Source organism: Lutzomyia longipalpis, chromosome 2 (assembly GCF_024334085.1).
Source record: "Lutzomyia longipalpis isolate SR_M1_2022 chromosome 2, ASM2433408v1".
In the NCBI taxonomy this organism is placed as follows: domain Eukaryota; kingdom Metazoa; phylum Arthropoda; class Insecta; order Diptera; family Psychodidae; genus Lutzomyia; species Lutzomyia longipalpis.
The window spans coordinates 11,508,554-11,521,748 of record NC_074708.1 but is presented as its reverse complement, the minus strand read 5'-3'; the positions used below and the strand labels follow the sequence as shown (position 1 = coordinate 11,521,748).

Genomic DNA, 13,195 nt, shown 5'->3' with positions numbered 1-13,195 from the left:
ACCGTACTAGGGTGGTTGGGAGAGAGAGTCACCTTAAGACTCCCGCCAACCCCACACACATAAGCCAATCTGTCCTATACCATGACAGTTAGTACCAGCGGTACTACATTCGGCCATTCCTGACTTTTGTGACGTCCTCGGCACAAGCTAGGAAAAGCAAGACAGATTGACCGAATTTTCCCGTGACCTTCGACCAGTATACTTCGCAATGAATGCGATAACAACTGCGGTCCTTTGTATAGAGTACAAGTCTGTATTAGACAACAACTCTTTGCACAAACTGAAGATCATATCAAAATGTTCCAGTGGAACCTCTTCCAACCAGTATACTTCGCAAAGAATGCGATAACAACTGGGTTTATGTGTTCTAGAGTGCAAGCCCGGCACAGTGGACAACAACTCTATAGACAACTGGAAGAATATATCAAATTGTTCCTAATGGAACCGTACCTGGTAGTCCAAGTACACAAGGGTTCTGTTTGATTTAGTACGCCAGTGCACATGACACAAAATCATCACACCCATGAACCTACAGAAGGTTCTCTCAACACAGCTTTCGCCATGTTACTTGTTTCTCATGGAACATATGTCTAGACTTAGCTTACCCAGTTCCAGGAACCGTAAGCTCGTTCCATAGAGACTAGTGTCTCCGAGAAACCATTCGCCGTATGACTAACTGGATTGATGTTAATCAATACGACATTTCAGGTTTTCAACGTAACAGGCCCACCATGCAAGCATGATGCCTCTCCGCGAAAACCTCGTCATGCTTTATCTACACCAGTATCATTTACTCACAGACTCATGATTTGTCTCTCCATACCATCCTATCAACGCAGACTCATGAATGTTGTCTTTAGTATTAACTGGTTGCATAAATACATGACCTGAATGTCTTGTCTAGCTTACAATGCGTCCATTGATCGCCCAGACCTACATTCCTATTCATCCATTCTACCATACCTATTGAGACATCAGGTTGGTTCTATGGATGTTTGAAGAGCCAGTTTATCACAGTATTTCTACTGATCACATAAACATAGTGAATTGCTCTTCCATGTGCACAGGCACATTTCCCTTCTCCTGATACCTCATTATGCGAAACAATATATCCAGAGAACTTCCCTTCGCCCAGGTATCCTCAACTCTTCCCCCTTTTTTTTTAAGAGGAGTCCCAGTTGGTTTCCTGAACAATTCCATAGAATCCGTTCAACTTGTCCAACTCTTCCTTTGAGCCATCCATTATTCCTATTTGAGTTCCCATCGCTATTGCCTCGGAATGATGCACATTTCCAGTGCAAATCCTTCGTGACTCCTACTGCTGGACTTCTCCCTTAAAATCCTCACTCCTGCAGTAATTTCTTGTCACTAATTCATCACATTTTCAACTTATATGTGAAGTTTTGGCAATGGTAAACTGACATCCGAAACCCAAAATCAAAATGGATACTTCTTTCCGCAAACAAATCGAAATTTCCATGTTTATAAGCGGACTTAATTCCCAATAATTGCAATCAATTTTTCTTCAGGTTCCTATTGCATAAGATTTTCTTTATGATTCATTCCTTTCCCCTTGAAATTTTCAATTTAATCTAATTAAGGTTATATCTAATTTCTTACTTCAAAATTTCAATTCTAATGAATCTTGCGCATTAATTCTTATGCAATTTAACCTTTCAACTCCATATAAATTCTATTTACAACAAAGAATAAAACAAATATAATTTTTCATTTATTATTCTTTTCTTTTTTTTCCTGTCAAATCGCTGAAAGGAAATTTGCAATTAATAGTTTCAATTTTTTTGTTACGTTGCATAAGAATTAAACTCTTTTTTTTTTCCAATCCCTTTGAAATTTTCATCTTTTTCTTTTTTTTTTCATGAAAATTTCAACCTTTGATTTCATACATAATTCTTATGCAACTCAGGCTTTGTTTTAATAAAATCGGTTTTCATCTAAAAGATGATATTCCTAAACAAAGCCTACAACTGTAAATTCATTACAAAAGGAATAACTTCTCATTTTTATTCCTTAAATCAGTCATAATTCTCTTAACCTAAACATGTTTAAACATAAAATTCAACATTAAGAGAATATCAGGGGGTTGAAAAGCGCTTTTCAGGGTTAACATTGAAATAAAATTCAATAATATCAACACAACCAATTTGGAGAATACCACTCTCCAATCTAGAAGAAAATACTTGCGATTTTCCCTTCTCTTTAATTTTGCATGCATTTGGTGCATGTATCTCTTCCCCGCATCCTGCTCAGCGTGCCAGGCTCGCTGTGCGATGCAGGCCCTGTTGGTGTGAGTGTGTGTGTGATGCTCTCTGGTCGCTCGCTGCTGCGCTCCTCGCTGCTGCTCACACATACACGCGTACCATCCATGCGCGCGCCGCTCTAGCACACACACACATATTGTTCTCTTTTTCTCACGCCACGTTTTTGCGCATTGAAATTACGCCCGAAAATGTCATAATTTTTCACACGCGGTCAGCTTTTCCAGCTGCAAAACCGTTTTTCACAGTTCAGGGAACCATTACGCGGATTCCCATGCCACGGAAAAGCCCCACGAAGGACTTTTTTCCCCCTGCATTTCGCGACGAACACGTCACGACATGTCAAAAATGGCACGTATTTTCTCTCGATTTTCACGACATTTCGACGCGTTTTCACACAAAACGGCACTTTTCCCGCCGAGGAAAACTATAAAAGGCACACACGGGTGCCACAACGCGATTCTCTACGCCGCGAAAGTCCCAAAACGGTGGACTTTTTCCGCGAATTCCACACGGTGACGTCAAAGTGACGCCATGGAATTTTTTTTCACTCGCGTTTCTCACGAATTTTACGTACACGCACTTTTTCCACTTCCGCGAACGAGTTTTGGGCTTATCTCACTTCTGAATTGTAAAATACCTGACAATGAGATACCAATTGTCATAGCCAGGTACTACGATTCAGACTTATGGGGTGGGTCCGTCCGTACGACCCCATGGCCCACGAGTAACTGAGCCAACCGTACTAGGGTGGTTGGGAGAGAGAGTCACCTTAAGACTCCCGCCAACCCCACACACATAAGCCAATCTGTCCTATACCATGACAGTTAGTACCAGCGGTACTACACATTAAAGAGAGAGAATAAAATGTTGGAAATTGCCAAATTTATTAATAAGACAGAAAAATATTTATTTATTTATTATCAATAAAATAAAAAGCTTTAATATATCAGCATGATTTGAAACCACAAAGCTACCAATTTTCTTAATAATAAAATAAAAAAAAATGTTCTTGTTATATTTCTTGCTGTTCAGTACAATATTTTTACTTCAAAAATCGATATTTTACTGATCAAAATGAATACCTCTCATTTAACATTTCATTCAAAAATATATACACGCCTTTAATACACCAAGCTTTTTAATTTTTTTTATCAAAGCACGCGGTTGTATGTAAATATATGCCTCCAAAAGCTCTAGAACGATATAATTTTCCGCAGCCGATGATGAATATCAATTTGTATGTTTGCATGAAAAGCTCCGACTGTGCAGCACTCATGTTTTTTTCTCTACATTCAGTATGAGGTGGAAATAAAATATGTGATTGGGGTATATAGTTGAAAATTTAGCTATGTATCTGTTGTGTTCCACATAATATTTAAAATGCAGCAAATGCTACTTACTTATGACTGATAAATTATGTCGAAAGCTCTGAGTTTGGCTCGTTCGAAAATCAATACGGCATCTATACACACCCTGATCGTGTCGTTTGATATCCTGGGGAAACCGGAAAAATAATCACACTCATATAAAAGCGAGCACATTGGTATTTTTTTTTCCCCATTTCCCATCGCACTACGCTCTCTCCGTCCCTGGGATTCGTGGAGTTTCTGCACAACGTGTGTTATAAATGATATGGCACATAAGCCACGAATTTTCCTATATAGTATCCCCTCTTCTCCCATATATATGGGCAATTCATATAGAATAGTGCAATAAAATATCTGCGATTTTGATTTATCTGTGGGCATATATGGGAATGCCTTCGCACTCACACCCTATCTCAGATTGGATTTCATGGACTGACATATCCACCCTCTTTGGTGTTGGGCAGAAGATGGAATGGGGTGGGTGAGAAAGTCACCGCATTTTATAAATGGGATATATGAGAAGCACCTTATCTTCAAAAATATCGACTCTGAGCCATTCCTGCGGCGAATAGCAATTTATTAAGTGCCATCAAATACCCGTTTATATTCCGCATGCCGCATCCATGGTGTCCATATGTTGTACACAGTGAATTGTGTGGCATGTCAGCTTTTTTAGAGGGGTGGGTGGGTGGTTGGCTGCTCTGGGTGCCACCATATAAGGTTGGAGGTCAGTGCATGCAGCAGCAGACCCATGGACAGGGTACTGCACCCCCTCACCCCATCCGACATAACATAGCACCCCTACGAAAATCACTCTGTGACTATGTCGACCAGAAAACAGGAGAGACGGAGAGAGTGTACGTTGGCCACGGTTCTATGGATTAATTAAATTCACCTTAATGTCCAACGATGCTGGCGATGATTTCACATTAAACATTGCACGAGACCCAAAGACTTCAGGTGCTGACCAGTGTCTCACGTGTGACAGTGATTTACTGCGATAATCGAAACTGCAACGAAGAGAGAAAACGAGGGGAAAGTGAATTGAGATAATTGCATCACTCTGCCGGAAGCAGCGGGAAGGGGGCAGACGATGTAAACACCCACAGTGCATCTTTTTCACCACAATTGCACCATAAAATCTCAATTCAACACAAATTTATTGCATTCCACAGCGAAAGTTATGCTCCTTTGTGGTATCAACAGGAATTTTGTACATTGGTATACGATTTTCCGCAAAAGGTATATGAATGTATTTCTTTTTCATTGTCCTGATGCAATGGCATTCTTGCTGTGCGGGTGAAATTGCATCAGATTTCAAAGGAATAACAATAAAACTAGGGGATATTTAGTTGGAGATATATCTAAAAAATGTCATATCAACAGTACATCTAAATTAAATGTTGCTTTTGAATCTTTTAGATGGGATCAATGGCAAATCTATTTTTTTTTAATTTTTTAAACAAATACGGATTTAAAATTTAGAGAGAAAATATTCTGTACACAGTTTTGCTTAAATTTCTTGGAAATTATGTTATTTTGAGTTTTTTTTTTCTAAAAAATGTATCTAAGTTTTTAAACCCTATTCACCCCTACAAAACAAAAACAATAATTAAAATAGACTTTATAGATAATAATCATAAAACAATTCAAAGTATTTCTTTGTTTTAATTAAAATCATTTCAATTATTTAATTTTTTCCTAGATTAAACAAAGGTATTTACAAAAATAATGAAGCTTTTGAAATACATTATTCAAATTTAAAATCAATAATTCGCGCGGAAAAATATAATTTAAATAAGTTGTCAAATTTCTATTACCTAATTAACTTTCATAACAGAATTTTCCGGATATAAAATGATGAAAATAATCAAAGAATATTATTCTGCGAATCACTACTGTATTGAACAAATAGTTCAGAAGAAAATAATGAAAAACCTTGAATTTCCCCCAAAAAAATGACCCAACAAATCGATTCTAAAACTCTCGGAAAGTCTCCTTCTCATACTCAGCGGAGAATCCAGCAAGATAATAATAAATCTCAATTTATCAAGGTCTTTTAATCTCGAAGCTAGCATTCCAATGTTGGTGGAAAAGTAAAGCAATGCGGAATGTACAAAATGACTCCAATGAACAATTAGAATTATGCTTAATTGTGCTGGATTCTCTTGCAAGTAATTTTCCCTCAAAATTCTCGCTTTTTTCCGCATAGTCTCTTAACTAATTTTAATAAATTCAACCATTTAATATGCGGCGCGGAGACAAATTATATAAAATGTGGCCGCAATAAAAGTTTGTAATTTCAATTCTCAAACTTTTCACAATTACACACAATTACAATTAAAAGTGAATGTATGGCTGGTATAAGGGTGCAGGGTATGGTGTAGAAAAGATGCTTGTCGCGCCCAGAAATTGTGTGGCTTATGTGACTTGTGGGGGGTTTTATATGTATGTATATATGTAGTGAAGCTATGTAGAATTGTTCACCCCCTCTTCGACAATGGGCGACGATGGTGGGCGAAAAAGGGTGGTTGGGAGAGACAGTTTTAATTCTTCTACACTGTCTCCACCGTCATACCATTGCACACACAAGTTCCAGCCATTAACCCAGTTTATACGAAAATATCTTAAAGTGCACACAAATAGTAATTAAAATTACCTGTATAATGGGATGCCGGCATTGTCTCGGAACCATAACACCATATTAACGTCGTCTAATGGGGCCGATAGCGGGCAGGGCAGGGATACAGTTCGGCCTTCCACGGCTTCGATATCCAACGTTCGAACTGCACGGTGTCGGTGACCAGGTGAATTGGGTTGGCGTGTGGGTGGAGACAATTGGCAGGCGGTACCGAGAAAAGAGAAGAGAGAAAGAGAATTTATTGAAATTTGTGTGGAGAGCTGGTTTAACCCCCGATTGCACATTCGCAACACATTAAAAGTGTATGCTTGTGAGGACTTTCAGCATTGCCATATCCCACACCTTATGGTGCATAGCAGCCAAAACCAATCCTCGGTCTGCATACTTAACACCTCTTGCCAGAAAGAAGTCACACCATTTTGCAAGAGTTTCACAAAGTTTTTTTTTCCTCTTGTTGTTATTTTCAAATAATCTAGATAAATTCTATTTTCATAAATAACACAATGCTGGAAAATTTCTTTAAAAAAATAGCACATGTAGGTAGTGAAGAGTCAGAAGGTGAAACAAGGGGTGATTCAGCATAGCTTGGGTGGGTAATGCTGAATTTATGCTGGAGTGAAGAGAGTTAATTATAGGAACCACTTCATCTTTGATCCATTCATTTGTATGTGAACCTTTAGGCAACCCTCTCTGTGTATTCTCGAAGCAATGGCAAAATATCTTATATAGTTAGTAGGTAGGGTACGTAAAGGAAATGGGGAATGTGGAAAGTCTGCATCCATGGCAATGGCTTCATTATTCATCGTGAATGCAGCCCAATGAGCCACAACAACTAACTACAGTGGTCAACATCAAACAACCGTAGCGACCAATGACCTACTGTCTGTGGCCCATTCTCTACTATATATGTACATATGTAGCTTATATATGTATATGTTTGCTATATCGTACAACCAACCAACCTCATATATTGGAATCTTGCTTGAGATGAGATGTGATATCGTTTTTTTTACACCACACAATCTCATGTAACAATGCGGGAGCCACTGCTGGCTGGTGGCGAAATGGGGTGTCGATGCGATGGTGAAAAAGGGGGGTAATTTAATTTTGAAACAAATCCCGCGTGACAAAAAAAGCTCCGACATTGGAGAAGAAAGATATACGTTCCAACAGAGAAGTATGTGCAAAAATGGGTGAAAATCTTTAAGCAAACTCCCATCAATTTATTGAAAGACATCCAAAACGCTCTCACCCGCACACATTTCATCCCGAAAGGGGTTATTTTCTTCAGTTTACTGCACCATATATACGTACATAGCGTGGCGGGCACCCCCTGCCCCCAAACGATCCCAGTACTTCAATTCAATTTCACTTATCAGTAAGTTAAGTTTTTATTTGCTCTTGTGTTCGCGCGTCTAACTTGATAAATTACAAACGTATAAAGAAAATCACGTTCAAGATTGATTTATTTCCAATTCACTCAACATAGTCCATCAGATCCACACATTCTGTTCCACAGTGGGTGAGATGCTCAATGTTCGGGTGGATAGATAGTCAGAGCAGGAGAGAATATCCACCAAAATAACTACGTGGCTTTGCCATCTCACACTCCCCCACTGCATGCGGCACATTCCATGGGGTGGGAGTGAAAAATTTCAAGCATCAGATGAGATTTTCTTTAAGAAAGCTTCCGCATACAATCCACCCCAGCATTGGGACTCTGATGTATTCCTATTTTGTAGTTTTTTTCCGCTCTGTCTGGCTTCGTGTCGTGCTTTTTTCCTGCTCTTCCATGGTCGACAATAATCGCCATTTGAAGTGGTGGGTGCGGGATTTTCCAGCACACCGCACTATATCATTGTGAATTCAGCTTTTTTGCCACCCAGTACGCTCCCTTCAACTGCAGAAGCCGGAAATTCCGTCAATGATTTTTCCCTATTGAAGCATCTCTCAATAATGTCACGTGCGGTCGAGGGGTTTGCAAATAAAATCAATTTGAAAATTATTTGTACAATTCTCTATACCGGAAACTGGGGTGAAGTTAGTCCCAAATAAAGCTTTGGGGGAGGAGTTTGAAAAATATTTTTAAGAAAAGTTTTCATTCAGATTCTGTTGTAGCCTCTAGCAAATATTTTTGTTAAATGTTTTGAAGGGATATGTTCTCAAAAAACTTTATAAAGATAAATATTTTTTTAATTTTTAATATTTAACTTTAAAATTATTCTTAAACATGTTTTCCAACATTCCTACACTATACCCATCTTACAAACTTTTTATAGAGCAAAATTCATTAAGAATCCCTTTCCACATCAACTTTAAGAATCAATATTTAATTCAAATCACCCACAAGTTGATAACCCCTTGGCATTTCTAGCTTGAAAGTAAATAAAAAATAGGAGGATGACGACAGAAATTAATAATAGAGCTCCACGGAGTCAGGAAGGAAGTGCACTCTTTTTTTTGCCATTTGCCCATCGGTGTGGCCATTGAAAATAAAATTTTATTCGATTACAAATTGAAATGGACCCCGTAATTGTTGAAGGATGAATTGAATATTCCTGCAGTGGTATACGCTGCGCTATATATAACGTGATTAATTTATTTTTCCCAAAGCCAGCAACAAATTGTATGTGTTTTAGTGGTGGGGTAATCGAGGGGGTTTGTTGCGGGGGTGAAATAGGATATTAATGTATAGCATTGTCCAAAAGTGAAGTTCAACTTTGTTTTCGTCGTCAATTAATTAAAAGTGCTGGTGGTACTTCAAGTGTGGGGGTGTGCTGGGACGCAAATTGATATTTTTACCATTTATCATTTTTACCCCGATTGTGTGTAGGCTAAAACGGGGTTGATTTCTGGGGAAAGAAGCAGGATGTTTAAGGTGTATGAGGGGAATATGGGTTGATTTGTTTGGGGCAACTGTTGGGGAAAATAATAATAAAACTTTTTTTTTTCTGTACCACCTCTCTGTAGCCTGTTGTGCCTTTTTCCCTCTCCCTCTCTCTCATTTTTTTTAACATAGTATAATATACCATAGAGGATATATAATTAATGTAGTAAGTCATAAAGTGGAACAGTGTAATTAAGGACTTACTTTTCTCTACTTAATTGAATGTTGTTACAAGGTGAAATTAATGATATAGAAAAATATTAGTGCTCTAGTGATCGAGTAAGGTGGTACATAAAAACAAGTTGTTGTAAATAGATAAATCACAACACAAACCAATAATATATAACATAATATTGAGGATAACATCCTGAATTCCCTCGAGGGGATGTTTTTCCTGACGTGGGAAACGGAAGAAATCAAGTACAATTTCTTAGTAGAGAGGAAACAATTAAAGTGGAAAAGTTAGTTGATTAATTTTGTAACTTGTAAGTTTACTTAACTTTTGTATCCCCGAAGGTATAAAAAAATATCAGAATCATCTTCAATTTTTAATAGAAAAAAATGAAATCTTGAAAAATAAGGAAAATAAAATTAAGATTGGCGCAGGTAGTTTTAATTTCTCACAATTTTTTAAAGCAAAAAAATCCAAGAAAATGAAAATGTGGATGAATTACCCGCAGGATAAATATAAAGTAGATTGTTCAATTAAAATAAGCAAAAACCGCAAAAAAAAAAGAATTCTTATTTTTTGCGGGGGCGTACAGTATGAAAAAGAATTCAAGAAAAACACAGAATGATGAGTTAGAAAAAGAGTTGCCAAAAGCATTGAGAAAATGTGGTGGATTTTGTGAAATCTCATCACGGATATACCTATTCCACTTTCCTCGCATAACCCTCTTCGCATTCACCGTGGGCTGCCTCTTTTACATTCCTCCAAGGAAGTATCCGTATACACACACAAAAAAAATCCTTCTCCCAAAACATGCATCTCTTCGTGTGCTTTCACTTGTGTTTGCACAGCATTGATTTCGTCGAGATGAATGCAAAAGTTTTCTTCGCGAGGTGATTTTGATGCGAAGATGGTGCTAAAACTCAGCAACAACGAGAAAAAAATCCATGCTTTTTTCTCCTTGAAATTCACAAGAAAACCTCCGTGAATATCTTACTTGAGAAAAAGAAATAAAAAACAGGAAGTTAGAAGGAGAAGCATTGGAGATTTCTTTCACAAACCTCCACCACTTACGCCCACCTCCTCCTTGTCAATGCGATGTTTGCATTTGGAAAGCACAGGAAGCTTTCGTGTCAGCGAGGAAAATTCAAATAGAATTCTTCAGATATAGAAAAATATTCGGAAATCTCCCATGATTTCATCATTTTCACCTTGAAATAAAGAGATATGGCATAACTTATTCGTACAAAACACAATTTTGCAATATTTGCAAAATTTTCCTTGAAGGATTTTTCAATTTAAGAAAATACCGGAGGGGGAAGATGAGAGAAGTTTTCCTTTTTTGTTTTTATTCCCAACTGGAATATTATTAGTCCTTTATTGAAAAGTCTATTTTTATTTTTATTAAAAATTATTATTGAAGTTTTATTAGGATTTTTAATAAAATATTGTAATTATTAATGTGAAACTACTGACAACATTAATCAAATCCTGATAGGTTTTCCGATTTTTCCAAACTACATATTACCGGTTTTAAATATTTTTGTAAAATTAAAATTTTAGTAAATAGTATGCAATTTATTATAGAAATCTCATTAAGCTTTCCATCTAATTTTCCTTATAAATTGTAAATTAAAATTAAATAGAAAAACCCCGGGAAAACCCCATTGAAATGCAGACTTGCACCGTCCATGTGGGCAATATATTTTGTAAATTTTGTTTTATTTTCCTAATACATTATAACATGTTTTCACCATAAATCTCCTTTGGTGGGTGTATATAACAAAATTCACCTAAACCAATTCATAAATTGCTGTCTGAGGGAATTACCAGGGAAACGGAGAGAAGACACATTTCTCCGGGAGAAGAAGCAAATCGTTCCTTTCCTACAGGATGTATTCAGACGCAATGTGGAAGGAGGTGAGCCCACTAATTTCTAGGATTTCCATCTTTTGCAAGCAACTTGTTCGTTCGTTCAACCACCCCATTTGCCCGGGTGCCATATATTAGAATAAATAAAAAATATTGCCAAACAAGATCCAGGATTTTTTTTGAACACTCAAAAAAAAGCCCCTGCACGCCTTTAGAATTTCTAACCACGTAGACATCAGGCGGATGTGAAGATAATACCAAAGCAGTTCCCATCTCGCCCGGAGCTTTCGTAGCGTGAGAGAAAGCTTATGGGGCGCGCCTTTTCTCAAGCGCGTACATACGGGCGTAGGGGGTAGGTGCCGGAGGGCATCAGCACCGCAATTCCTTCCACCAAAGAGATGATGTGGGAGGAAAAGTGCCAAGGCCAGAAAGTTCTTTTGCACCGCGCCATCACCATCAGCTGGGTGTGATTTTTGTGAATTGATATTGAAAGTTGCGCCACCACACGTGAGTCTCACAATGTGTTATTATTTGGCATGGAAGTTCATGGGAAAATTTTCATATCATCACACACCCTAACCCCCTTCCCCACCCCCCATGCAGAGCTTATCGCCCGCTATCACTTTGGCGCTTCACCCCCTGTGTGAGAATCGATACAAAAACCCCATGCGCTACGTGGGAAGGGGGTTGAAAGCTCAAATAGTGATTCCTTTTTTTTAGGGGGGAAACCCCCCACCCATATATACGGTGTAAAACCTCAACTTCCGTGGAATGCAATTTGCTCAGTGTTTGAAGCTTTTTACCAAGAAGAAGCTAATGCCAAAAAGCACACCAAAAAGTGTGTCTAATGCTATTTTTTTCACAACTTCTTCAAGCCCTCTCGGTGTGCCCTGATTTTGGCATTCAATGAGGGATGAGGTAGAAAAGTGGGTAGCACAGAAAGAAAAAAAAAGTGAAATAAAGAAATAGACATTTTGCCAAAAGGCACTTTCAAAAGTTGTCACTATGGCAAATAAAATAAGTTTCATGTGGCGTGTTTATTTGTTCGAAGCACAAAGTTTTGCTTTCTACTTATTTCTTTCCTATCCGCATGAGTCTTCTTTTTTTCTCCTTGTGCTTTCAAAATGTTTATTGATCGTTCTTCTGTGTGTTGTCAACCTGCAACCATAAATCCTGTTTCTTGGAAAAATGTTTCTTGATCTCTTTCCCAGGTAAGAACGAAATATCATGAGTCTTTAATTAGCTGTGAGCTTTAAAACGAAAATCACGGTTTTTTCCAAGAAAGTTCATAAAAAAAGCTTCCTTAGAGCGTAAAAGGGAGAAGGTAAAAGCTGTAAGATAGAATAAAAATCACATATAAGTAAAAAAAATATATATAATATTTTTTGAACTCAACCAAATAATGTAAATAATATCACACATAGAATTAGTAATTACTCTCACGTAGAGAATAAAGCTTCGGATTGTTTTTTTTTTGACAAATTTATCAAGAAAATTTCTTTGAAAAATATGCTCAGGCTCTGAAAAAATATTTAAAATTCATTTTTGTAGCATAATTTCAAATCCCTATATTAAAATGTCCTGGAGCTTTAATTAATGCATATTTATTGGATAGTTTTCAATTAAATAATAATTAAATATTAAATTTATTAAAATAAAAAAACTTATAAATAAATAAAAGCTCGACGATATAAAGATTTTTTGAATAATTTATGTATATTTTGGCCAAAATTAAACAATATTTATACAAAACGATCATTGATTGTCATATACTGTGGTTAATTTTTAATAAGTTCGAATATTTTTTTTAAATGCTAAATAATAGATAAATTTTATTTATAAAGAGAACATGTAATTTAATTTTTAAATCGTTTAATTATATATCAACTTTACCCCAGAATTTTATTTTTTATATAGGTATATTTTTTTTTAATAAATTCAATTATTTAAAATGCCCAAATTATTTAGGTCTTTAAA

The 13,195-nt window shown here is 36.9% G+C and overlaps 1 protein-coding gene across 5 annotated transcripts in view; it reads right to left on the bottom strand.

Moving 5' to 3' along the window:
* Positions 1-13,195, bottom strand: part of LOC129790672 (hemicentin-2) — a 129,192-nt gene that overhangs the window by 59,529 nt on the left and 56,468 nt on the right. For all 5 annotated transcript variants that reach the window (XM_055828313.1, XM_055828314.1, XM_055828316.1 and 2 more), the window contains 3 exons: positions 6,309-6,435; positions 4,545-4,659; positions 3,683-3,776 (listed from right to left, as the gene is read on the bottom strand). In XM_055828313.1, coding sequence (XP_055684288.1) covers positions 3,683-3,776; positions 4,545-4,659; positions 6,309-6,435 — 336 coding nt within the window. The remainder of the gene's footprint in view (positions 1-3,682; positions 3,777-4,544; positions 4,660-6,308; positions 6,436-13,195) is intronic.